At 40.6% G+C, this 26,869-nt stretch overlaps 3 protein-coding genes across 3 annotated transcripts in view; all 3 read right to left on the bottom strand.

The window, feature by feature from the left end:
• Positions 1 to 326: 326 nt before the first annotated feature.
• Positions 327 to 26,869, bottom strand: part of LOC134224991 (uncharacterized) — a 31,024-nt gene continuing 4,481 nt past the window's right edge. Inside the window, exon 3 of the mRNA XM_062704712.1 lies at positions 327 to 1,734. Within this exon, the coding sequence (XP_062560696.1) occupies positions 1,078 to 1,734 (657 nt within the window). The 3' untranslated portion in view covers positions 327 to 1,077. The remainder of the gene's footprint in view (positions 1,735 to 26,869) is intronic.
• On the bottom strand, positions 12,266 to 15,446 carry LOC134219703 (uncharacterized protein K02A2.6-like). Its single transcript, XM_062698539.1, has 3 exons — positions 14,649 to 15,446; positions 14,266 to 14,574; positions 12,266 to 13,660 (listed from the first exon to the last, which is right to left on the bottom strand). Exons 1-3 carry the CDS (start codon positions 15,444 to 15,446, stop codon positions 12,266 to 12,268), a joined length of 2,502 nt encoding a protein of 833 aa, XP_062554523.1.
• LOC134224989 (uncharacterized) lies at positions 18,800 to 21,916 on the bottom strand. The gene is made up of 2 exons (XM_062704710.1): positions 20,232 to 21,916; positions 18,800 to 19,697 (listed from the first exon to the last, which is right to left on the bottom strand). Exons 1-2 carry the CDS (start codon positions 21,718 to 21,720, stop codon positions 18,940 to 18,942), a joined length of 2,247 nt encoding a protein of 748 aa, XP_062560694.1. The 5' UTR covers positions 21,721 to 21,916; the 3' UTR covers positions 18,800 to 18,939.

The raw sequence follows: 26,869 nt of genomic DNA on the forward strand, positions 1-26,869 counted from the left end.
GCATGGGTGGTATTGTTCTTGAGCGTAACTCCATATTTGGGTGTGCTTTCATTCCCGGAAGCTACGGGTTCTGTAAAGTTATTTAATTCTTTACAGTGCTAAATAGCTAGGTTCAAGCGCCAGTGCTCGCCCGAGGGTGGTTTTTCATTGGTGCTTAGGAATTGGGCCTTCAGCTCCCACCTACTCGAAATGGTGGTTTTTCATGGACGCCCAGGGTATTTCACCTGAGCTCCCACCTATTATTTTATTATTATTATTATTATTATTATTATTATTATTAATTTAGAATTGGGTTGTCATCTGAAAATATTTGGCTGAAGTGTATCTAGATTTTTAACAACGTTTTATTTTAAGAAAAAAAAACTTTTAAAAAACCGGCGCTTGTACAGTGATGTCATACTACACAATAATAATTGAACGTTCAGTTTCCTTTTCATGCGAACTACCAGTTCGTAGAACAATGAGGTATCCAAATGTTTGTATGGTAAAAAAAACTATGTACTTAAAATAGCCGAAATTGTCATGATGCTACAATTCCTGATATCGTTTTTTTAGGAAATCAATTTTTACTCATTCCATATACTGATCTACTCTGCCAATAATATGTTCAATAGAAAATAAGGAATAGCTACTCTTTACAAAAAGTTTAAAATTTGTTCTCCTCATAAGTCTTTTATTTGTTGATCACAAGAAACCGTCTATTCATGATCACTGGGTCAAACGATCCTTGAGCTATTTAAAAGGCGATTGAAAAGGTTGGAATGTAAATCAGGAATTGCATTGATATTATATATTAACTTTCTAAAGCGTGCTCACACTTCAGCTACTGATTTGCTTATATACCTTAAATAGTGAAACCAAATATGATCGTACTTAAATAAAATCAAAATTCGTTCAATTTCTACATATTAAAAAACACTTTAAAAAATGTATACAAAAATAGACGAATAAGAGTTACTGGGAAAAAATGGAACATGGTATTTTACCTATCCTAAAAATAGCAATAAATAACTGTTACTGCTTAAAAACACTAGAAAATACCTTTTAGTTGAGTGTTCTCTACTTAACGCAGTCTTACTACTTCCGCAGCCGCTGTAAAGAGCGGCGGCTTTGCTTACTACAAGCCACATTGTGCACCGGTTCGTCCTCTTTGCTTGGCGAATTCGGGGCCAAGTCCTTGCACACCGAATTCGGATGATACTCACACAAACACTTGATACAGAAAACGAAGCCGCAGTTTTTCCCACTGCAGACGGCATAATCACATTGGTTCGCATCGGCGGGTTTGTTCCTACCGTTTTTGGTCGTAAGTTTACGCTCCAACAGGGACGATCCCAACACATCTGCAGAGTTGCGTCTACGTGGAACTCGGCCCACCGGAGTTTGTCCATCCACGGATTGGGCGGAAGGCAGCAAACTTGTGGAGAATAAATTCCTACGGATGCGATCCGCATTATTGGGTGACTGGGGGCTATCGATGGCGGTTGAGGTACAATCGAGCACGGCAGCGGTGATCATGCTCGACGTCGAGGCACATCCTCCGATTAGTGAATCAGGTAACGTATAGGAGCGGTCCAACTTTCCACCGGCTAGGCCGGTTCGGATGATTGATGAATCCAGCGAACCGGAAGCTAGGGCCAGCCTAATGGATGATTTGTTCAGAACCACCCGACTGGGTTTTTCACAGCGGGGGCAAGGTTTCAGTCTTTCCGATTTTTTCAGATGAGAAGCGATCTGCGGTTGGGATTAAATTAAAAGGATACAAAGTTTATTAATTGAATTGAATGAACCGACGAACATACGAATAGAATAGAATGTATGAATAATTTACACCGAAGTCGGTTTAACGTGAGGGATACGTATCAAAACGTAAATAAAAAGTGCGTAAATCTTAAAATTCTCCTACGTACAAGTAGTCGAGTATAGAAACGTGTAAAATCGATCGCAGAGTATTTATTTTCTAATTTTCTAGTTTGGCATGGGATATAATCAGTCTTGTAAAATGTCATCTGCATGTCATTTGACTAATTTGTTCATAACTTTCTTCAGAAGTCAAATTTATTTCATAATTTTAGATGTACGCATAACGCTTGAGTAGTGCTATGTTTTTGTCCAAGGGTACATTGCTCTAAATATAACATCTGAGGCTAGAGAGTGAAATCTCTCCAAAATGTCACGTGTCATTTGACATAATGTCATTTGAATGACATTTTGCCTCCCACGCCCCAAATTACACATTTACAGCAATGTCTTGTTAGACAAAGTTGTAGCTACATTTAAGCGCTATAAGTTCGCCATACTTGATAGTTGATAGCTAACTACTGAAAAAAGTTCTGGGAAAATTATACAAACGAATGCAAATGACATTTTCCAACACTGGAGATAATAGATATGTAAACATAAAATTTTTCAAGAACATCTCGAGAAGCAAGCACTATATCCAAAGGCTTGACAAGGTTGCGACAAGGTAATCTACGATGAATTACATCCCCACAACTTCGAAGTGGTAGCGCTGCAGGAAATCTGCTGGACAGGACATTAAATGTGGAAAGCGGTCATCGAGCGGCTACCTTCTACCAAAACTGTGGCACCACCGAGCTGATAACCGGCTTCATAGTTTTACGCAAGATGTGCCAACGCGTGATTGGGTGGCAGCCAATCAACGCAAGAATGTGCAAGCTGAGGATAAAAGGCCGTTTCTTCAACTAAAGCATCATCAACGTGCACTGCCCACACGAAGGGAGACCCGATGACGAGAAAGAAGCGTTCTATGCACAGCTTGAGCACACATACGATGGATGCCCACTGCGGGACGTCAACACCGTCATCGGCGACATGAACGCTCAGACGGCAGACTAGCCCAAGACTACGCGCAGCAGCTGAAAGTGGTACTCCAAACGGAAGAGCAGCTAGGTGCAGCGTCTCTTGAAGAAGGCTGGAGAGATATTCGATCCGCCATTGCACCGCAACCGCGGCACTAGGCACGGTGCCCCCGAATCAGCATGGGCGAGATTGCTCCAACACCGCACGAAGTCAAAACTCGATTTTTCGGAGGAAAAAGCACCAGCAGGAAAATCGAGACCGTGAAAAGACGGAGCAACTGTACCGCGCTAATAACGCACGAAAGTTCTATGAAAAGTTAAACCGTTCACGCGCGCAAGGGCCACGTGCCACAGCCCAATATATCAGGACTGATTTGCGATTTAACCGTAACTTATTTTGTAAACTAACTTTACTTTAACGATTCCGTAGAATGCAAGCATTTTACTCCAAAACTAATTCCCTTATCTGATAAAGGAAAGCCTCTTCTGTCGGATACATACGGTGTTTTTTTCAAAAAATGCTTGCTTTAGCAGGAATTTACCTTCCAATGTTTGTATACAAAATAAGTTACGCCCAAATCGCAAATCAGTCCCGATATGTAAGGACATACACGGGAACCTTCTTACAAACGAGCGTGAGGTGATCCAAAGGTGGCGGCAGCACTACGAAGAGCAGCTGAATGCGATGTGGCAGACAACGGTGACGGTATGGTAATGAACCTAAGAGCACGCGCGCAGGACATACGACTTTCGGCACCGAATCTCCAGGAAATTCAGGAGGAGATCGGTGGGCCGAAACACAACAAAGCCCCTGGAGTTGGCCAACTACCAGGAGAGCTGTTCAAATACGCTGGTGAGGCACTGGCTAGAGCGCTGCACTGGGTAATTACCAAGGTTTGGGAGGATGAGGTCCTGCCGCAGGAGGGGATTGAAGGTGTTGTGTGTCCCACGTCGATTATGGCACGTAACTTTGAGAGGATGGAGAAAGCCTACATCAGACTGAAAAGCGAAGCTAAACGGATTGGACTAGTCAACAACACGTCGAAGATAGGAAGAGGCTCAAGAGAGGAAAACGTAAGCCACCCACCACGAGAATTCGTGTACTTGGGCTCACTGGTGACTTCCGATAACGATACCAGCAATGAAATTCGTAGACGCATCATGGTAGGAAAACGTACGTACTTTGGACTCCGATCGAATAGAGTTCGCCGCCGTACCAAACTGACTATCTACAAAACGCTTATTAGACCAGTAGTTCTCTACGGACACGAGACCTGGACGATGCTCGTGGAGGACCAACGCGCACTGGGAGTTTTCGAAAGGAAAGTACTGCGTACCATCTATGGTGCGGTGCAGATGGCGGACGGATCGTGGAGGCGGCGAATGAACCACGAGTTGCATCAGCTGTTGGGAGAATCATCCATTGTTCAAACCGCGAAAAGCGGAAGACTGGGCCAGGCCCGTAGCCAGAATGTCGGACAGTAATCCGGTGAAAATGGTTCTCGACAACGATCCGACGGGAACAAGAAGGCGAGGTACACAGCGGGCAAGTTGGATCGATCAGGTGGAGGACGATTTGCAGACCCTTTGCAGACTGCGTGGTTGGCGAAGTGCAGCCATGGACCGAGCTGAATGGAGAAGACTTTTATGTATTGCACAGGCCACTCCGGCCTTAGTCTGGTAATAAATAAATAAGATATACAACAATAATAAAAATATGAAAATAACATCAAAATGATGGGTTCTGCAAGCCACCCCTAATCCGGGGGTGACTTGCAACACTACATCGAATTCAATCATAGGATGTTTTAGAACAACTTAATCAAAGTGATTTTTCATCCACCACTGTCAATGCAGGGACCTTACTGAAGGGACCCCTCCCCCCCTCCTCTCATTCTGCTTTTTTTTACGATTTCAACGGATTGATTAATATGTTTAAGTCATCGGTTTGAAAGTGCTTTATGTCGGTTCGAGCAAGATTTTTTTATGTACAGGTTATCCGACTTGTAAATATCCCCAACTCAGCCATCTTGGATTTTTGTATGGAATTTATGCTCGTTTATTTACGTTTTGCACTGAAAATTTATGTTTCCCCCCCGCGCTGGTTATTCCCATCTACTGACGAAGTCGGATAACCTGTACATAAAAAAATCTTGGGTTCGAGAATGGCGTGCACCATCAGTCATTCCCTAGATAGTTGTTTTAAAAACGTAACTTGTTAGGAAAAATAATTTCCACGCTCATTCCTACATTGAACACCGTACTGTTAAGAACGTTTTGCTTAATAAACTTTTAATCCGTTAAATAAAACCTGACTTCATTCGGAGTTCCGACTCTCAAGAGGTTATGGGCACCACCGCGAAAGACGTGACCTGCAACATCCCGTTATTACGAGGAAGTGCACGCAGAGAAAATCTACCTTTTTGAACTAAAAAATAAAATTATTGAAATATTTTTTAAACTCAAATATTTTATCTTTAAAATCAAAACTGAAATATATATAATTCAAAAATTATAATTGTTGCTCCTACTACAATCCAGTATGAATAATACAATATATTATAAACTAGTTTGTAAAGTAAATATATGAAAAAAATACGAATATAATTATTGTAGTTTTATTTTCCACACGACGCCTAATCAAAAATTAAAATAATTGATAATCACAAGAATTTAATATAACATTCAACATTTTTTTTTTGATTACAATATTTTAGTTTTATTGAATTTAAGAAAAATATTGTTGAAAGCAAAAAATTTTCTTTTTGGTTTAAAAATATTTTTTGAACAAACAAAAAAATATATTGTAAACTAGTCGACCCGGCAGACGTTGTCCTGCATAGTAGGCGAAAATGCCCATACGAAATTCTAATACAAATCTTTATTCTAGTTTTTCACGATTTACTCAACCTAACTCGTAATTTTTACTTGAGGAAATATCATATAAACCCGTCGGAAACTGTAACGAATGTTTCTGCTGAAGAAATGAAAAAAATCCATCCAGCCGTTTTTGAGTTATGCGGATACGAACACAGACCATTTCATTTTTATATATAAGAAGATTCAACAATTTTTATTTTGAGTGCTGTTTTGGAACATTGTAGAAACAACAATATTTTTCGTCTAATCAAATCTGTTTTTTTTGTTGAATTCAACAAATAAAATTATTAGCCGGGACACAATAATTATTTTTGTTGTTTTTATACATACCGTGGAGGCACCATATTTGACGCAGTTAAGAAAATTTTAAAAAGAATCATTATTTAAAAAATAATTCCAATATGGATTCGCTTAATATTCTACATAACGAGCTTTCTACTATTATAGAATGTGTATAAATAATGAAACTTCGAAATATAAGTTTATTTCTTAGTTTTTTAATCTGTTTTTATGTAATACTTGAGGTGCTCAACTTGACGCACTAATTTTACTATGTTCCTTATTTGACGCAAAGTTGTTCCTAATTTGACGCACTTCAAAACTATGTTAAAACTCAATCAATTAAATGCCTTTTTTATTATTATATAAAGACAGTGTAATAGATCTTGGTACGATATAAAATAACAAGTTAATTAATTATACAAAGAGGCATTTTTTTTGTTCAGTTGTTCTGCAGGTTATATGCTCTGTGGCATGTAAGTGTTTTGTTAGTTTCATGAACCCTGCACATCATTCAAAATGGTTCTCATTTAGGTGTAAGAATCGTGTCAAAATATATATTTACGGGAGGATTAACTTTTACATTTCATTACATAACCAGCCTACCATAGTCTGTTGTATATGTAATAAAAAAAATTACTTTCTTTGGTAATCTGCAATTTTGAATCTATAAACTGAGAAGTTCGTATAGCTTCTGTCTAAACTGAGAAGGATACAGAAAACGCAACTTGTATATGAACGCTTTCAGAACCACATTGAAGCTACCAATCTGCAAGTGTTACGTGACCGGCAGATATATCTCAAAAAATATGAGCTGCCCGTCTTAGACATTTTTTCAATAAACTATTAACATAAACTGAAGCTTATATGAGAAAGGCAGCCATATTTTTGTTTGATTTCATATTCAGGGTTGCACGACTAGTAGCGACAGAGTAACAAATTGAAAATATGTTTATTTGTTTTGGCTTGTTATAATTTCGTACAAAGAAAGTAAATTGAATTATATGATACTAATTTATTATAAAATATTGTTTTCTCGCAAGAATTCTAAAACTAGCATATGAAAACTGCATAATTACCAAATACCGGTAAGAAACGCGTCAAATAAACGCATCAAAATCGAAGGCAGCATAAGGCATACTATCATGGGCTGGACACTCAGTGGAATGATCCAATGTTGACTAATATTTAAAGTAGTTGAGAGTTAGTTAAAACTTAATGAATACATATTGCTTTTCCTATGACTATTATTGAGGTTTATTAGCACTGCCTTGTCTATTCGTATGATAAGATTAATTAGGAACATCACAATGCATTGTGAGCCAAATTTGACGCAGAACATTTTGGGTTAAAAAACGCGTTCGAATGTTGCAATGTTCAACGTAAAAGGTAAAGCTTACTAATAATGCTCAGCTGTTTGTAGGTAGGGGTAAAAGATTCTCACAAAAGTTATTTTGCGTGAAAAAATGATCATTCGATCCTTTGCATTGTGGCTAAGAAAGAAAAAAATTGACGCATTATGAGTATGACTTCCATATATTTTATTCGGGTATGTTGATTTTTCATCAATAATATGCTTTTTATGCCATATATGCAAAGAAGAAGAGCAAATAAAGCCATCTAGCTTGATTCGTTGATATATTTTTGGCGAAAATAGGTTTTCTGCATCATTTGATTTGAGAGTGCGCCAAGTTTGGACCTGCGTCAAATATGGTGCTTCCACGGTAATATCATTGAGTTTAAAAAACATTTCTCTGCGTGTGGGGCAGATTTCCAAAACTGGAGCTATCGAGTGAAGGTATACCTCGAAGCGAAAGGCGTTGCGGATGTTTTGACCGGAGTGGCTTCGGTAGCAGCAGAAGATAAAGCCATGTTCGAGGAGAAAGACCGGATTGCAAAAGTGTTGCTGGTGGGGTGTCTATCGGAAGAGTGTCTCGAAATCGTTCGAGAGAAGACGACCACTAAGGATATGTGGGACAGCTTAGAGACGACATATGCAAAGAAATCCGTGGCAAGCCAAACAATCATTCGGAAGCAGTTGGCTCGTTTAAGGTTGAAGGAAGGCGCTGATATGAGGACACATCTGTTGGAATTTGATGGACTGGTAAGAAGATTGAAGACCGCTGGTTCGACGTTGGCTGCAAGTGATCCGGTATCGCAACTATTTTTAACGTTGCCAGACGGGAAGCCAATTCAGCGAAGAAGAGTGCCGTGAGTTTCTTGGCTGAAGAAGACGCATCGTATTCAAGCTCGATTTCGATGCAGTGACCACTTGGTATGCGACAAGACCGTATTCACTAGTCTGAAAAATTTGTCAAATCCTGTGGAGAACAAGGTTGTAAAGGAAGGTCAAATTGGTGAAATTAACGCAATGAGCAACAAGGGCGTACCGTTCAACATCAAAAACGTGCTCTACGTCCCTGAAATACGTGATAATCTCATGTCGGTCAAGAAAATGACAAATGCAGGTATAGATGTGCTTTTTTCCGAGAACGTAGCAATGTTGAAGAAGGACGGAAAGCTGTTGGCTACTGGACACCTCCGTGGAAATTTGTATGAACTCGATCTGTCGTTTCAAGTCTAAGCAAACCATAGTGAGGTAGGAATTGAAAACTTGTGGCACCGTCGATTCGGGCATATTGGCCAACATGGATTGGACATCTTGGCCAGGAAAGGTATGCTGAAAGGCATGAATGAAAAATCAATAAGAGGAAGGAGGAACGGAGTACTGTTTTGCAATTCAAATGGAGTACTACAAGCAAAAAGGGATCCAACTGGAGGCTACGGTTGCTTATAGTCCCCAACAAAATGGTGTAGCGGAGAGGTTCAACCGACTCTCCGTGCTCATTCAATCGAAAGCGCCGAAGCGTTTGTGGTCAGAAGCAGCTCTGGCGTGCGTTTACTTGATGAACCGAAGTCCAACAAGCGCGCTGCTTTCTGTTGTCACCCCTGCTGAGATGTGGTTCGATCGTACACCGGATCTAGAGAAAATTTGTGTGTTCGGCTGTACGAGTTTCGTTTGGATCCCGAAGCAGAAAAGACGTAAGTTAGATGCCACTAGTAAAAAGATGATAATGGTTGGGTATGCTCCCAATGGATACCGTGTGATACCGGTGACTCGAAAAGTTACAATTGCTCGAGACGTCAAGTTCGATGAATTAAGCTTCCCCTATGATAAGATGAAGCAGGAAGATGATGTGCCTTTGACTGTTCATCTTTCCCTCGGGCAAGAGGGAGAATACAACCAGCCAAGCTTCGAAAACAAGAACACCGTCGATGAATTAGTCCCCCAGGATGATCAAGCCGAAAATTAATCTGAAATCAGTCAAAATGAAGAGTCAATTAATGATGTTGATGAACCAGAAAACGCGCTCCCTTCGCCCACAGAAAGACACGAAATTCCCAGTGAATTGTTGTCGAGGCATAGCGGACGGGAGCGCAGGCTCCCCGGTAAGTTATACGATTAAAGTATCGGGTATAGAGCTGTTTCTGGTGAATTGATATCCGCAGATGTACCCGAATCATATGATGAGCTAACCGAACGATCTGACCGGACCAAATGGATGGCAGCCATACGAGATGAATTACGTTCCATGGAGGAGAACAAGGTCTGGCGATTTTCAAGTTGTCCCAAGGGAGTGAAACCTCTGAAGACAAAATGGGTGTTCCGGCTGAAAGAAGATGCGACCGGAAATACAGCGAAGTATAAAGCAAGACTGGTCGTTAAAGGATTTTTGCAGAAGGCTGGCGTTGACTACAAGGAAACGTTTGCTCCAGTTGCAAGACTTGCCTCTATCAGGACTGTACTCGCAGCTAGTGTTCAGCAAGAATTCCACTTCCATCAAATGGACGTCAAGACAGCGTTCCTGCATGGAGAGCTGAAAGAAGAATTATACATGGTGATTCCGGATGGGCCCTCCTTAGCCGTGCGGTAAGATGCACGGCTACAAAGCAAGACCATGCTGAGGGTGGCTGGGTTCGATTCCCGGTGCCGGTCTAGACAACTTTCGGATTGGAAATTGTCTCGACTTCCCTGGGCATAAAAGTATCATCGTGTTAGCCTCATGATATACGAATGCAGAAATGGTAACTTGGCTTAGAAACCTCGCAGTTAATAACTGTGGAAGTGCTCAATGAACACTAAGCTGCGAGGCGGCAATGTCCCAGTGGGGGATGTAATGCCAACGAAGAAGAAGAAGAAGAAGATTCCGGATGGCGTCGCAGCTCCTCCCAATACAGTGTGCCGCAGTGAAGCAATCTCCAAGGTGCTGGAACAAAAAGTTCAACAACCGTCTATTGAATTTGGAATTCCAGCGATCACAACATGATTACTGCCTCTATGTACGTATACAACCAGGAGATGAAGTCTACATCATACTCTATGTGGACGATTTGCTAATAGCTGGGAGAAAGCTGGAAACGATAGAGAAACTGAAGAAAGCATTAAGTTCAACGTTTTCCATGACAGACTGCGGAGAAGTCTCGGGAGAAGTCGATCGTTTCTTGAGTATGAAGCGGAAGTACGACCGGACGAAAAATTCAATGAACCTTTGCCAGGAAGCGAACATCGAAAAACTGTTGGTGCGCTACAATATGGTGGATTGTAACCCTACCAAGACGCCTATGGATAAGAGCCTGCGTGCTTCGCGAGATGGTGAAACAACCGAGGAACCGTACCGCGAGCTTCTGGGTACAATCATGTACATAATGCTGTGCACCAGACCTGATCTGTGTTATCCCGTCGGATTCCTGGGCCGTTACCAACAAAATCCAACAATAACTGATTGGCAGTGCCTCAAGCGAGTTGTACGATACTTGAAAGGAACGAAAGCGAAGCATCTGAAATACGTTCGTGATGACTCAGCTGAACCGTTGGTCGGATATGCTGACGCCGACTGGGCATCGGATACAGAAGACAGGAAGTCAGTCAGCGGTTATTTGTTCACGGTATTCGGTAACGCTGTGTCATGGTCGAGTAAGAAGCAGGTGACGGTTGCCACATCTTCAAGTGAAGCAGAATACGTGTCCCTTAGTTCTGCTGTCTCAAAAACTATCTGGCTTTCAGGAGTGATGGAAGACCTCCAGCTGAAGCGGCCATCGGATCCAGTCGCAATATACTAGGATTACCAAGGAGCGATAGACATGGCAAACAATTGCGAAAACAAACGATCAAAGCATATAGATATCAAGCATCACTTTATTAGGGATCATATTGCGAACGATCGAATAGTATTGAAGTATGTGCGAACCGAGGACCAGTTAGCGGATCTGTTTACCAAACCAGTGGACGCTACTACACACCTCAAGAAACTGTGCCAAGGTATCGGATTATCCGATTGAGAGGGGGTGTTGGCGCAATAATCAATTGGCCGTAGCGCTGTTACGTTGTTATGGGAGCTACATAGCAATACAAGTTACTTGTTAGGAAAAATAATGTCCACGATCATTCCTACATTGAACACCGTACTGTTAATAAACTTTTAATCCGTTAAATAAAACTTGACTTCATTCGGAGTTCCGACTCGCCTCTCAAGGCAATTTGTGTTTTTATTTTCTACCGCTACCTTCATCAGTTTCCTTTGAAAATTAGCATAGGTACATGCGGCTTCTTTCAGGTTTCATATAGTTTCGTGGCATGGTAAAGGAATTCTGTAACAGAAAATCAATGCTAGTTAAAAAAAATGTTTTTGTGATACTTCCAGTTTTAGATTTATTATTCGAGATTAATTGAACTGCTTTTAATAAGATTCTTTATTTCAAACTCCCATTTCACATTTCACTTTTCACTTCATGACATCCTCTGATCTCCCCGATTTGAATCATCCTTCTCATATACTCAGGCCCGCACCTAGGTACCACATCTCCCCTCTTCAATGAAATTGTTATAGTTGCTAATCTGCATATCTAGATGGCTTCTTGACTGAACTTCGCTGACGTTTTGATGGATCCGATTTAGACGCCGCGCTGTAATCCGTTCCAAGGTCAAATCCGTAGAATTCGTCATCGGTGTCATTGGTAGGCACCGGCGGCTGGTTATCTTCATTAAAGCTGAATCCTTCACTTGGAACAGTCTGTGCTGCAGGCTCAGACACCTTTTTGAGATGAGCAACGTTCCGGTCATACGATTTGCCTGTAGCTTGATCCTCGATGGTTACACGTGGTCCTGAGCGGTGAACAACAGTATACTCTTTTGGGTTGAATGTCGTTGATAATTTGTTTCCTGGCAAAAGGTTCTGCATAAGAACAGTATCTCCCTCGGACAATGACGATTTTCTAGCACGACGTCAGAGGTCTTCTGCCAGCTTTCCTTTCTCCTTCAGTAACTTGTCTCTGTCACGTACATCCTCATCAACTGGTGTGTTTTCAATGTCTTCCAGTGCAGGTATTTTAGATCGAATCGTTCTACCGTATAAAAATTCAGTGGGGGTTTTACCGGTGATTGAATGAGGCGTAGTATAGCACATCAGCAAGTAGTCGCGAAGATCCTGCCACCAGTTTCTGCCGAGTGCGTTGCTAATCTGAAGGCGTTTCAGCAGGGACCGGTTTTGGCGCTCTACTAATCCGTTCTCTTGCGGCCAATAGGGGGTTGAATGCCTGAGAATAATTCCTTCTATTTTGCTGTATTCATCCAATTCTATGCCCACGAACTGCTTCGCGTTGTCCAATGTAATTGATTGTGGATATCCAAGGCGGCTGAATATTCTGTCTAGTCTTTCTACAGTTTCTTTTGCTGTTATTCTTGTCATTGTTTGCACTTCCTTGTATCGACTATAATAGTCGATAACAACAAGCAAGTAGGTTCCACATGGCATGGGTCCGAGAAAATCTATGGCCACCTCCACCCACGGCTTGGAGGGCATCTCACGCCGAATCATTGGCTCTGGCCTAGCTGGTAGACTCACCAATCTACAACCTTCGCACGATTTAACCTGCTTCTCTGCATCTCGATCCATTCCAGGCCACCAAACCCGGTCACGCAGTCGTCGTTTTATCACCGATTCTCCCGGGTGACCTTCATGGGCAAGTTCCAGCATACGTGTTTTCAGACAATCAGGTATAACTAGTTTATTCCCGCGGACAACTAAGTCTCTTATAAGTCCTAGTTCGTTCTTGAAAGGAGTGAAAGATTTAACTAGTTGAGTTTCCCAGTTTCCGGTTTGAAGACTGCGTTTCACCGCCTCTAACGTAACGTCCGTGCCAGATAATTTTTGGAGTTGGTGAATATCAACTGCTGCTGATTCCATAATTGCTAATACCATAAATTTACTCTCAGCGTCAAACTCTTCAGGTGAATGTTCATCAACCAATCGTGATAGTGGATCCGCTATATTGCTTGTACCTTTACGATACTTGACCTCAAATGTAAACGCCTGCAGCCTTAGTACCCATCGTTCAATTCTCGAACATGGCCTAGCTGTTGGCTTGAAAATCGCTTCCAGTGGTTTATGATCCGTTTCAAGCTCAAACCTGTGTCCAATAAGATAGACGGAAAACCTCTCCACTGCCCAGACCAGCGCAAGAGCTTCCTTTTCCGTCTGACAATAACGCTTTTCTGTGGTCGTTAAACTTTTACTGGCGTAAGCAATCGGACGGGGGTCAACATCGGTAGAACCTTCGAACTGTATAAGAACGGCTCCGAGAGCCACCGGAGAAGCATCGGCGATAACCCTAGTTCTCAACTTATTGTCAAAAAAATTAAATTCTCTACGTTTCCAATCATCTCTTTGAGTTTAGCGAACGATTCCTGCTGCTCTTTGCCCCATGTAAATGAAACCCCCAAGTGTGTCAATTCACGCAGTGGAGCGGTAACTGTTGCTAGATCTGGCAAAAACCGGCCAACGTACGTTACCAAACCAAGAAAGCTGCGAACTTCTTTTGAGGTAGTTGGTGTCCGAAAATTTTGAATGGATTCAATTTTACTATTTGACGGTTGAATACCATCTGCAGATAGGACGTGTCCTAAGAATTCCAGCTCTGGAACCTTGAATACACACTTGGTTTGATTCAGCAGTATGCCATATTAATTCAGTGTCGACAGCACTGCTTTGAGTACTTCATCATGCTCCACCTCAGTGTTGGCGAAAATAAGAACGTCATCTATAAAATTGACCACTTTCTTGCTAAACGGACTCAAAATTTGTTCGAGGATTCTCTGGAACAATTCCGGGGCACAAGCAATACCATACATTAAACGCTTGTAGCGAAATAGGCCCATGTGTGTTATGATTGTGGTTATGTAACGACTTTCAGCCTCAAATTCCACTTGATGGAACGCCTCCTTTACATGAAGCCGGCTAAACCACTTTGAAGACGTAAATCTTGATAGAAAATCTTCTATCGTTGGCATAATGTGTCGTTCACGAATGATTGCTGCATTCGCTCTGCGCATATCCACGCATAAACGTAGATCCCCATTGTCCTTCACTACGGTTACCAACGGAGAGACCCACTGACAGCCGCCTTCAACTGTCTCATTAATATCATTAGCAAGCAGAGAGTTTATCTTATCTTCAATTTTTACCATGAGCGCGATAGGAGGCCGCCTTGGTTGTTGGCAAACAGGCGGAACAGATTCATCGATTGGTATTTTTACCTGAAACGGAGTTAAGCCACTCACGTTTGAACATTTTATTGAATAGAAAAAAAAATCTTAACTCATGTCATTACCTGAATACCTTTAATTTTAGGGAACGGATGAGCTCCGGTATTAGTGATTGCGTTGATTCCGTGAGTGCTCGGCAACCCGATAAACAACACGCCCAAATCTGTGGCTGTGATGCGGCCTAATAAACATTGCTGACCACCCTTGACCACATAGAATGTAGAGACCAGTTCTAAAATTTTCGCTCCGTCGGCTATGGAAACCGTCGCACCGAACCTTCCCAAAAGAGTCAACGGTTTCGCATTTTCCCCGTATGGTAGAAATATTTCATCACAATTCTTTCTTTGGTTCCATATTTTCGCTCCGTTCGCTTTGATGTAGTTCCAAGAGCGCTCATCGACAATGTTTTTCTTACACCCAGAATCTATCAGTACCTGCAATACAACTCCTCCAAGCTTGATCTGAATTGTTTCGCCTCCGTCGCTGATACTGAACAAGAAGGTAGTTTCTTCCTTGGCACCATCGGTGTCAATCTTGTTTACTTGCTCCGATTTAAACCTTTTATTCGGCCATCTCGATTCAGCCTTAGAGAACTGTTTGCGCTTAGTTGCCGGGATCGATCGACATTGTGCGGCAAAATGCCCAATACGTTTGCATTTGATACATTCCCTGGATCGTGCTGGGCATTTAAAATCGTTCGCCATGTGACCAATCCGACCACATCGAGTGCATTCGGTTCGTGATAGCTGTTGAATCTTGTTGACATTCGACGAAGATCCGTAGTCCGGTTCGGTAGAGAAGCTTGTACCTGGCAGACTTATTGATTGCGCTTGCTGCTTTACGGATTCGTACGAGTTTACCATTTTCGTTACGTCGTCGAGACTCAAAACTTCTTTCTGGAGTACCTAGTTGCTCTTTGAGCTCATTCGGTGCGTATAGAACTATCTTGTCTACTACACTAATTGCACGGCTCTCTTCTGCAGTGTCACCAAATTTGCACTTAGTCGCTTGATCTTGACACCTAAGCATGAATTTCCCCAATGATTCTCCCGTCTCTGGCTTTAATGTCCAAAATATGTTGCGTTCAAAGGTCTCGTGTTGTTTCGGCGAAAAATATTCGTCAAGCTTAGATATCGCAACACTGAATGGATCGACTGTTTCCTCCAGATCCTCCACTACATCTGCTCCGGGAATTGATGCAAAGACTTCTTGCAGGTCCGGCCCGGCTTTCGCTAAAACTATGTGTTTTATTCTCGTGCAATCCGTTTCTCCCGTTGCTGCGATTATGTAATCAAAATTCCTTTTGTACTTGATCCATTCACTCCGCACGGCATTGGGGGGGAACAATTTGAATTTGAACTGAGCGATTTCCCACTTCTCCATCGCGAAGCGTTTTCTAAAAATCCCATTACATTCAATAAGTTTTGTGCATTTTCATTAATCATTTTTTTCCATACCTGTCTTTGATCGCCCTCTGGCAATGATTTCTCAGCAAATGACCTCTGTCCGATATATGACCTCTGTCCGATATATGACCTCTGTCTTTTCTGATTCACTGCTAAGCAGTCGCTTCCAGGAGCCTACCGCCTCTGCGCAAGCCTCTGCGGCTATTCCACGTACTGCGACGTGTCCGCCTCTGCGGTCTTTAGGTGCAGTAGTTCGCCTCTGCTGAATACTGTGCTATTTTGCGGTTCACCTCTGTGATCTTTTCTCGCAAACATATATATACGCATACAATTTTTTTTTGATGAAAAAAAAACACCATCGTCACATAACTAGGTACCGTGGAAGCACCATATTTGACGCAGGTCCAAACTTGGCGCACTCTCAAATCAAATGATGCAGAAAACCTATTTTCGCCAAAAATATATCAACGAATCAAGCTAGATGGCTTTATTTGCTCTTCTTCTTTGCATATATGGCATAAAAAGCATATTATTGATGAAAAATCAACATACCCGAATAAAATATATGGAAGTCATACTCATAATGCGTCAATTTTTTTCTTTCTTAGCCACAATGCTAAGGATCGAATGATCATTTTTTCACGCAAAATAACTTTTGTGAGAATCTTTTACCCTACCTACAAACAGCTGAGCATTATTAGTAAGCTTTACCTTTTACGTTGAACATTGCATCATTCGAACGCATTTTTCAACCCAAAATGTTCTGCGTCAAATTTGGCTCACAATGCATTGTGATGTTCCTAATTAATCTTATCATACGAATAGACAAGGCAGTGCTAATAAACCTCAATAATAGTCATAGGAAAAGCAATATGTATTCATTAAGTTTTAACTAACTCTCAACTACTTTAAATATTAGTCAACATTGGATCATTCCACTGAGTGTCCAGCCCATGATAGTATGCCTTATGCTGCCTTCGATTTTGATGCGTTTATTTGACGCGTTTCTTACCGGTATTTGGTAATTATGCAGTTTTCATATGCTAGTTTTAGAATTCTTGCGAGAAAACAATATTTTATAATAAATTAGTATCATATAATTCAATTTACTTTCTTTGTACGAAATTATAACAAGCCAAAACAAATAAACATATTTTCAATTTGTTACTCTGTCGCTACTAGTCGTGCAACCCTGAATATGAAATCAAACAAAAATATGGCTGCCTTTCTCATATAAGCTTCAGTTTATGTTAATAGTTTATTGAAAAAATGTCTAAGACGGGCAGCTCATATTTTTTGAGATATATCTGCCGGTCACGTAACACTTGCAGATTGGTAGCTTCAATGTGGTTCTGAAAGCGTTCATATACAAGTTGCGTTTTCTGTATCCTTCTCAGTTTAGACAGAAGCTATACGAACTTCTCAGTTTATAGATTCAAAATTGCAGATTACCAAAGAAAGTTATTTTTTTTATTACATATACAACAGACTATGGTAGGCTGGTTATGTAATGAAATGTAAAAGTTAATCCTCCCGTAAATATATATTTTGACACGATTCTTACACCTAAATGAGAACCATTTTGAATGATGTGCAGGGTTCATGAAACTAACAAAACACTTACATGCCACAGAGCATATAACCTGCAGAACAACTGAACAAAAAAAATGCCTCTTTGTATAATTAATTAACTTGTTATTTTATATCGTACCAAGTTCTATTACACTGTCTTTATATAATAATAAAAAAAGGCATTTAATTGATTGAGTTTTAACATAGTTTTGAAGTGCGTCAAATTAGGAACAACTTTGCGTCAAATAAGGAACATAGTAAAATTAGTGCGTCAAGTTGAGCACCTCAAGTACTACATAAAAACAGATTAAAAAACTAAGAAATAAACTTATATTTCGAAGTTTCATTATTTATACACATTCTATAATAGTAGAAAGCTCGTTATGTAGAATATTAAGCGAATCCATATTGGAATTATTTTTTAAATAATGATTCTTTTTAAAATTTTCTTAACTGCGTCAAATATGGTGCCTCCACGGTACATAGAAAAAAAAATCCTACCTTTCCATATTTTGGAAATCGAGGTTTTACAATCAATGTTATAAAAATATTCCAATACCTTCCGTTATTCCTCGTCGCCAATGTGATACTTCCAGTTTTAGATTTATTATTCGAGATTAATTGAACTGCTTTTAACAAGATTCTTTATTTCAAACTCCCATTTCACATTTCACTTTTCACCCCATGACATCCTCTGATCTCCCCGATTTGAATCATCCTTCTCATATACTCAGGCCCGCACCTAGGTACCACAGTTTTAAAACTGAATCAGCAGTGTTTGAAAAATAAAACTATATCGTGTTTCAGCTGTTGCAAGTCAACAGGGACAAATTTCAAAAAAGTTGATATTTCAAAAACAAACAATTTTATTATTTTATAGTTTTTGCGGAATTACATACGTAATTAGATACTGTAATTAGAGATGGGATCGATTTTGGTGAAATTATTTTCAATTTACTACACGAACTTACGATTAACGACGTACGTTCGTCTTTCAATTACCGAAACAGTTTCACAAAATAACATAAAAAACAACAGTGAGCTATATTTTCATCTAAATACCAACTAGGCACAAAAAATACAATGTAAACTAGGGACGCGTGATGACATATGTAAGTCGATGTTTGGGTAAAAAACAAAAACTTGTGGACAACGCAAGTGTTGCAAGTCACCCCGTTTGACGGTACTTTAATTGCTATCTTCTTTCAATCCGTAATAAAGTGTCAAGCAGATAAAAACAAAGTATACAATAATTTATTTATCACAATGTGTAACATTTTTTTATCAAAATATCCGATAGTTAATATGAACACACTTTCTTATCCCGCCGAAATCTGCTCGTTTCACTCGCAAATCCGACTCATCATCTACTAAGAGCTCATATCAAATCACTTGGCAGCAGTTGAGTTTCGCCTTCGGCCAAATAAATCAGCATCGCCTTGTACAGCATCAACACGCCCAACTGCTTCCGGCGCTTCATCGGCCAAGTCAATGCCTTGCCGTAATAATCACCTCGCTTCAGATTGGTTAAGTTTTGCACCCCTAAGGCATCGATAATCGCCGCCTCCCGTGTGAACGCTTCCGCCGGCATTATATTGTGGAACACATGCAGGCAAATCACACCACGCTGAGCGCGCCAAATGTCGATAATTTTATTCAGTTTGGCACTATCGTTCATCTGCTTCCGGTTGAGGATCTTGGTCGCGCGACAAACTCGCTCGATGCGTTCTTCGCTCTGGAAGATGATTTCCTCCTCTTCTACCTGCAGCTGGTGCGCTTGGTCCGGCGGTTTAAGAGCGTTCACGCAGCTAGACTTCTGCTGATACAACTTCATGGCATCGTATAGGTGGCAATAGGGGCGGCTACTCTTTCCTTTGCCAACATAGAAAATTGATTGCAGAAAGCGCTTCCACAGATCGTGCTGCTGATATAGGGTCTGTTGTGCTGGCAAATTTTCCGATACCCTAGGGTCGATCAGCAGATAGATAAAGCTCTTCTTCAGATGACCTTCGCGCCACGTTTTGTCGTTGGTTGTGACGAACTCGCTGCACATTTCGGCTTCAAGGGTTTGATGATGAGGTATTTTACCGAAGACATCTTCGCTGCGTACGGTCGCGAGAAGCTCAACGGAGAAATCTAGATGCAGGGAACGGATTTTTGATGAATATTGACGGATTATAATTTGGAGCATTTCTGTTGTCATGGAGATCAGTACAACGACTACTATGCCAGAACGTGCTGAAACTTTAGGCAAGTTTAAAAATGCATTACCTTCAACAGCTGTATTGTAACAAAACGTCACGTACTAAGCCCAAATACTGTCTTTTACGCGAGTCTTTTACTAACTCCTGCATTTGAAATCTGGCACACGTCTTGCAGTTTTACCATTATGTTCTGTTTTAATAAGCTGCTTGGTAAATTTTACAAGCAAGCATAAATTATTTAGAAGGAATCTTGACAAAAAAAACTTATTTTTACTATCATCTACTTTTCATATGAACTTTTTTCTTGGAACCGACAAATAACGAAAAAAAATTACATGAAGGGAAATGGCGCAATCTCCTAAAAAAGGAAAGGCGAACTGATAACCAAATTCTAAGGCCTAATATAGTTTCACGCATGAAATTGCATAATTATACACTGTTGTAGTAGCACAAATCAAAAACTTACTCAATTTTCCCTTGACCTGCGCTAGGGCACGTTCTGGATCCCGTTTGTATTTGATCAGCTTCTTTATGTACAGTTTTTTCGTATGCTTCGTAATCGGACCCGGCGGCTCACCGAAATTGGTAAGTTCAGCCCGAAGTACATCCGTATCGTAATCTAGCGGCGGCAATGTAATAGCGGTGGACTGACTGGACAATGACACGTTGCCATTGGCTTGTTTGTTACTTTTCGCTGTCGGATGTGCAGCGGCGAGAAACTTTTTCTCGTAGAAAACCAAACCGGCTTCGTCATCGGTGTGTACGTATTCCTCCGTAATTTGAACAAGCCGGTTGTGTGCCTCGGTGAAGGGTTTCTCTTGTGGCTGCGAATCATCAGGCGACGACGGACACAGAGCAAGGGCAAATTCGTTCGTTCGCAAACTGTCTTCGCATTGAACCGGCTGCTGTTCTATGGCAGTTTGGAAAGTGAGACTTGAGAGATCCTGGTTCAGGTCTGGATCGCAATCATTCGAATCAATTGTGTATGTTTCTCGGTCAATGTTGTCCTCAAGCGTGCTATCTGAGAAACCAGACAAAATTTTTTCTATGTCTTCAATATTTGTGCTTAACTTATTTCGATCCCGCAGGCAAGCTATTTTATCTCTCCAACATTCGATGAACGATGTTCGGCTTTTCCTCGTTGAATTCGACATGTTCTGACTAAAATTGGCTAAGTTTTTCTCCGTCAGTTCGAATAGATTCTTTCGGGCGATTACAACACCATCTTCATCATCATCAGTTAACTCCCCTGCTACGAGAGTTTCCTGCATATGAACTATAGCCCTATTCATGTCATCTTTCGTTCGTTTAGGACTTGCTTTTTTGCGGTGGGTAATATTAATATAATAAGGGGAAGTAGCATCGAAATTGTAATGCACTCGATTTGGGGTTAACTTCGATTCATCCAATAAAATACTCTTTTTGGTAGGAGTGTCCAACCTCAAATAGCCGCCAAGGCATTTTACCAATCCACCACAGACGTTCCCATTATGTTGTTCCCTCTGTATTAACTCCTTTCTCTTATCCTCAAACTTTTTCTCGAACACAAAATTCTGCATCACCTTCACTACCTCGAAATGGCCTTCCTCGATGGCATATTCCACCGCTAATTTACTATCAGCATCCCGCAAGTCCATATCCGCTCCGGCTTTGAGCAACATTTCGACCAACCGGGGCCGTCCCAGATTGGCCGCTACATGCAACGGAGTCATTCCTTCCTCGTCTGATCGTAGATTCGGATCAGCCCCGTGTCGCAGCATCAGACCGGTTGCCTGTTCGGCAAATCTCTCGTTCTCCGCCCCCTGCACCAAGTGCACAGGGGCAACGTTTTTCTCCATGACAATGGCATTCGGGTTGGCCTTGTGCTTCTCCAGCAAGACTCGCAACGACTCCAAGTTTTGATCGTCCAGTGCGTCTAACAGACACAGCGCGAGGTAACTTTCCGCCCGGGACATTGTGTGGTTGCACTTTGAAACTTATTACCTAGATACTTTTCACTTTTTTGTATTTTATTAAACCAAACATAACCGACATGATAGAATACGAAAATACGGTGAACAATGGGCTGGTAAAAAATCAAAAGAATCAAAATAAACGCTACCGAGGACGCCCAAACAAACCGAACTAAAACGAGGAACGGAACAAAACACGATGTTCACACACGCACACTATCAAAATCATTTACAGTTGGAAAAATTTCCCTCTCATTCCACCGAAAGGATCGCTCCCGAAGTAAACCCGATAGTGCAACATAACCTGAACACAACCGACGACACACAGCACCAAACGAGCACGCAAAACACAGCGGTTGTTTTTGTTTTGAAGCGACTTGATATGTTGACGTAGGATCATTACAAAATAAAAAAAATGTAAAATAACTTAAAATAAATAAAAATTCTTCTTAAATGGCTCTACATTCCAACTGAAACTTTACCTGCTTTTTAAATTAAGTTCTTTTCAAAGAATTTCCTCAGTTTATTTCGTGAAAGAGTCTCAAAGTATTGTAATCAAGATGTCTCTACATAAACAATGTTATTATTATTAGTACTACTTCCAACTCGAAATCCGAAACAATATAATCATTTGATCGACTAGTCATCGTTGTTTGTTCAAATCTATTCATATTCTTTTGAAATTTTGAATTTATTACAAAGTAAACATCCCCACCATGAGCACTTAAAACGTGACAGATGAAAGGAAGCACGCTACATTTTTATTTGGTCTCTTAAAAATAAAAATGCTGCAGTGACTTATCTGCAACATACCGGTGTATGTATGTAATTTTATCATTTTTTGCAGAGATTTATGAATTGAGCCATGGTGGGGGGCCGTACACTAATTACGTAAGCATTTTTTCTGGGTTTTTCAACCTCCCTCCAAGATTTTTTTATGTACAGGTTATCCGACTTGTCAATATCCCCAACTCAGCCATCTTGGATTTTTGTATGGAATTTATGCTCGTTTGTTTACGTTTTGCACTGAAAATGTATGTCCCCCCCCCCCGCGCTGGTTATTCCCATCTACTGACGAAGTCGGATAACCTGTACATAAAAAAATCTTGCCTCCCTCCTTCCATAGCAGACCCCCCCTCCCCTCATAAGTGCTTTCGTAATTAGTGTACGACCCCTTACATGTTATGCATTGCAGCACGCCAGTGGAAAAATATTCATAAATGGTTTAGTTTTAGTTTCCGGGCAGCACAAGTCAGACAAAAACGATTGCAGTAACTTAATTATGACTGAATTCGGTCACATATAAGTTGCAGTACCGCCATCGGGGGTGACAATGGGTCTGGGGGGTGAGAATGGGTCATCGCTCTCACCGGCAGTCTGGAGGTCGTAGAGCAAAATCGTTCAAAAAGGTCTCTTATATTTTTGTCTTCTTGCCCTCAGATACATTCAATCTATTCCACAAGCATTCCAAGTAGTTGAAACAGTGACCCATTCTCACCCCCATTTGACCCATTGTCACCCCCGACGACGGTATTCTGGGATTCTTGGACATTAATTTACAATGTTTTGAAAACTCATATGTAAATATGTGGAAGATATTGATTTGAAAAATGTATTGGAGGTTTCCCGTCGATGGGACTCGAACCCACGACCCACAGAAACTCATTTCCCAAAGATAATCAAACCTATTCAAATTACTGGATATCGAACAACAGCAAATCTTTTGAGTAGTTGGCAGAGAAGAAAACCAAATAAAAGACAACGAAACTGAACCGGGACTCAACTCCAGATCAGGAATACTACTCCAGTAGAATCGATATTAGAAAGAACTGAATGAGGGCCATTCTGAAGCTATGATCGGCTATGGGAACGGAACAAGATTGCCAGAAAGGGAGCGACAAACGCATTTTTTTTAATCTTTATTTAGGAGTTTTTTTAATTCTAGATTAAGTTCAACACCGTGCGACAAACGCATTCAATTGACCTTTCCCGTAAAAAAAGTTGAATCGCTCAATCAATTCTTAATTTCAGGACAAAATTTTCAAAACGACTTATCTGCTTTTGTAAACAAAGATTCAAACGACGATTTGACGAATCTGATAGCTCTTCCACGCAAACCAACACCATCAACAGGTAGCGGAATCCTTCAGCTATCTATTGATGGTGCTGGTTTGCGTGGGAGAGCTATCAGATTCGTCAAATCGTCGTTTGAATCTTTGTTTACAAAAGCAGTTAAGTCGTTTTGAAGGTCAACTTTCCCAAAAAACCCATATTTTTTGACGCCTCTAAGTATTTTTAGAATTTTAAGCAGAAAATTAAAGAAGTTCTGTTTGAGATTGGCCGAATATTTGCCCAACTTTGAACGAACATCGGGTGAATTTTTCAGGCCAGTTCACACGTGCGCACTTTTTTTGGTTTTGTTTTTGATTTTTTAAATAGGTAGGGGCTTCAAAAAATTTGGGTTCTTCGGGAAAGTTGACCTTACCTTGACGGGAAAAGTCAATTAGAATAACAATTAGCGAGGAAATCGAGAGATTAAGTACCACGAAAGTCAATTTTATTAATAAAGACAAAGCGACAAAACTAAACTAAATGCAATTTGGCCGCAATTCATAGAAAAACCACAGATAACAGATATTGAAGCTAGAACAAATTTTATTGAAAATCCTGTGTAAACTTTTGAATTGATATACGTTGGCCCACTACTGCCATCTACTCAAGTGATTGCGGCAGTACCTAAGGATGCAGCTGAATTACAGCCGTCGAACGCAGCCAATGCATTTGACAGCCGCATTCGGGCTGCGTTTTCAATAACAATGATCCTTGCGCCATCTCCAATTGATTTCCAAACGCGGTTCCAATTTAAAATACATTTGAATTAACGGTTGCGGATGTTTACACACGTATGGTATGGCAGCCTCAATATCTGTTATCTGTGGAAAAACCATGATGCGATGCAGGAAATGTTCGACCAAGCAATAGAGGCTTCTTACGTGGTCAAAAATATTTTTCTTAGTCCTGTCTAATGGCAGCTCGAAGTAGATTGCTATCACTTTGAGGCTCATTTTTGGAGTCCATTCAGCTACTTCAAATAAACTTGAAGTTGGTTGTATTGGCGTTCCATTCAGTCGACTCCAACCTACTTTGAGTCGTTTGAAACAGATTGGAAGCTGTAGTCCGAGCAAAATACCAAATTCATTTTTCTTGTGCTAGGTGAGCGTCCATTGAGAACCTACTCAAAGTAGTTTGGCAGCTCTTTGTTGTCAAAAATTCTCGAGTAAGTCTGAGCTACTTCAAGTAAGTTTGAGCTGAATCAATAGACAGCACTATTATTATATTCAAAGGGATATATAGGAAATCGGAATTGCAATGTCGGGAAACTGGTACAGAGTTTGTCAACGACTAATTCGGTTACAAACATTCCCCGCTAAGCTACTCTGCAATCGAAACGCACAAGCTTTGAAGGTTTTTTGTTCACTAAAAAAGATTAAGGAAAACCTTGAAGATATAAAAATTACTCGGCAATTGGAGAAGATAAAATGACGCATTACATCCTCAAAGGACTTGACAGCATCCTTCACTTAAAAGTAGTCGAAATGCTTTCGGAGGTATTTTTGCCAAAGATTTTCCAGAAAGAGAAGCATGAACTATTAATTTACCTTAGAAACAAAAATTCAAATCTGATCGCTTGGTGCAACCTTCACCTTAAATTGGAGTAAAACACGGCGAAAAAACAGCGATAAAATTCAACAACAGTTCGGGTGGAGCCAGAGAAAAGATATTTTAGTCACAAGATAAAGACTGGCGATGCGACAGTGCAATTTGATAATGATAATAGTTGTTATTCTCAGGGATGCCAGGCATACAGACATGTCTGTATTCATACAGACTAGAGGCCTTGATAAGAGAAACGCGGATTGGCATGTGCCGCCAATCGAACCGTCAAAAAATAGCAGCCAATCGAGCAAGAGACCTGTCAAGCAGCCAAAACATCGGCTCAAATACTCGATTAATACCATTTATGAATGAACACATTTTGAATGTATTATACATTTGTTATCAATAATATATGCAAATCAATTATAGATTTTGAAATGCAACTGCTTTGTTTATTGGATTATATTGTCATGTGATGTGAACACATTAAATAGTGGCATGTAAAATGTTACCTGATGGATAAACCACTTTAATGAAGAAGATTGGCTGCAGTGTTGGCAGAGTTAAATTTTCTATCCGCGTTTCTTATCAAGGCCTCTAATACAGACATTCGATCTTGCATACAGACATCATACAGATTACAGACATTATACAGACTTTTGATTGAAGTTACATACTTTTACAGACATTCGTTGTTTTCGAAAAATTTGGGCTTTCAAACGGAATCCTGTTGTGCTTTCGTATGGAATTGTTTTGGATTTTCAAACAAAATTCTTTAGGGCCATCATACTGCATTACATAAAACTTCCAAACGGTATCCTTTTGGACTTCTCTGTGGAGCATTTAATGCCTCTGAACTGAATTCTTTTTGAGTTCCGAAAAGAATCCTTGTTTGTCCTTGTTTGATTACTGTTGGAATCCCCAAAAAAAAACTTTCAGAAGCCCCAAAAGATTTCCGTTTCGTTCTTTTGGATTTCCTGACGGAATTTTGAGGGCTTTCAAACTTAATCCTTTTGGGTTTACAAAAGGATTCTTTTGAGTTTCTGAACAAAATTCTTTTGGACTTCCGAACGGAATCGTGTTGGGCTTCTTAGCAAAATCATTTTGGGGTTTCGGATGGAATCATTTTGGGCTTCCGAATGGAATCCTTTTGAACTTTCGGAAGGGATACTTTTGGACTTCCGATTGGAGCCCTAAATCAGCACAATTCAGACCGATTTGGTTGCGGTAGCTCATAGATGACTGAGTTTGATCGTATGGATATGAGAAATATGAACTTATTTACAACTTGTGTGCTGCTCGGGAGCCTTCTTGCTTACTGAACGGAATTCTTTCCTGCTTCTGGACATGGGATTCTGAATAGAGTTCTTTTGGAATTTTCGACCGAATTCTGGGATTTCTTGCGGGAGCCCTTGAAGGATATTGTTCGGAAGCGCAAGAGGAATCGGTTCGAGAACCTATGCAGATGTGTTTCGTTCTAAGCCCCAAAAGAGTT

The sequence above is a fragment of the Armigeres subalbatus genome, chromosome 3, assembly GCF_024139115.2.
Source record: "Armigeres subalbatus isolate Guangzhou_Male chromosome 3, GZ_Asu_2, whole genome shotgun sequence".
Classification (NCBI taxonomy): Eukaryota; Metazoa; Arthropoda; class Insecta; order Diptera; family Culicidae; genus Armigeres; species Armigeres subalbatus.

What these genes read in the sequence shown, in the direction of transcription:
- LOC134219703 (XM_062698539.1), bottom strand. Translation starts at nt 15,446, where the DNA reads ATGGTAAACTCGTACGAATCCGTAAAGCAGCAAGCGCAATCAATAAGT. An exon ending in CTAAAATTAAAGGTATTCAG is followed by an intron (nt 14,575 to 14,648) that starts GTAATGACATGA and finishes ACTCCGTTTCAG; the next exon opens with GTAAAAATACCAATCGATGA. An exon ending in AGTGGTTTAGCCGGCTTCAT is followed by an intron (nt 13,661 to 14,265) that starts GTAAAGGAGGCG and finishes TTTGACAATAAG; the next exon opens with TTGAGAACTAGGGTTATCGC.
- LOC134224989 (XM_062704710.1), bottom strand. Translation starts at nt 21,720, where the DNA reads ATGTCCCGGGCGGAAAGTTACCTCGCGCTGTGTCTGTTAGACGCACTG. An exon ending in GCAGGTCAAGGGAAAATTGA is followed by an intron (nt 19,698 to 20,231) that starts GTAAGTTTTTGA and finishes CCCTGCATCTAG; the next exon opens with ATTTCTCCGTTGAGCTTCTC.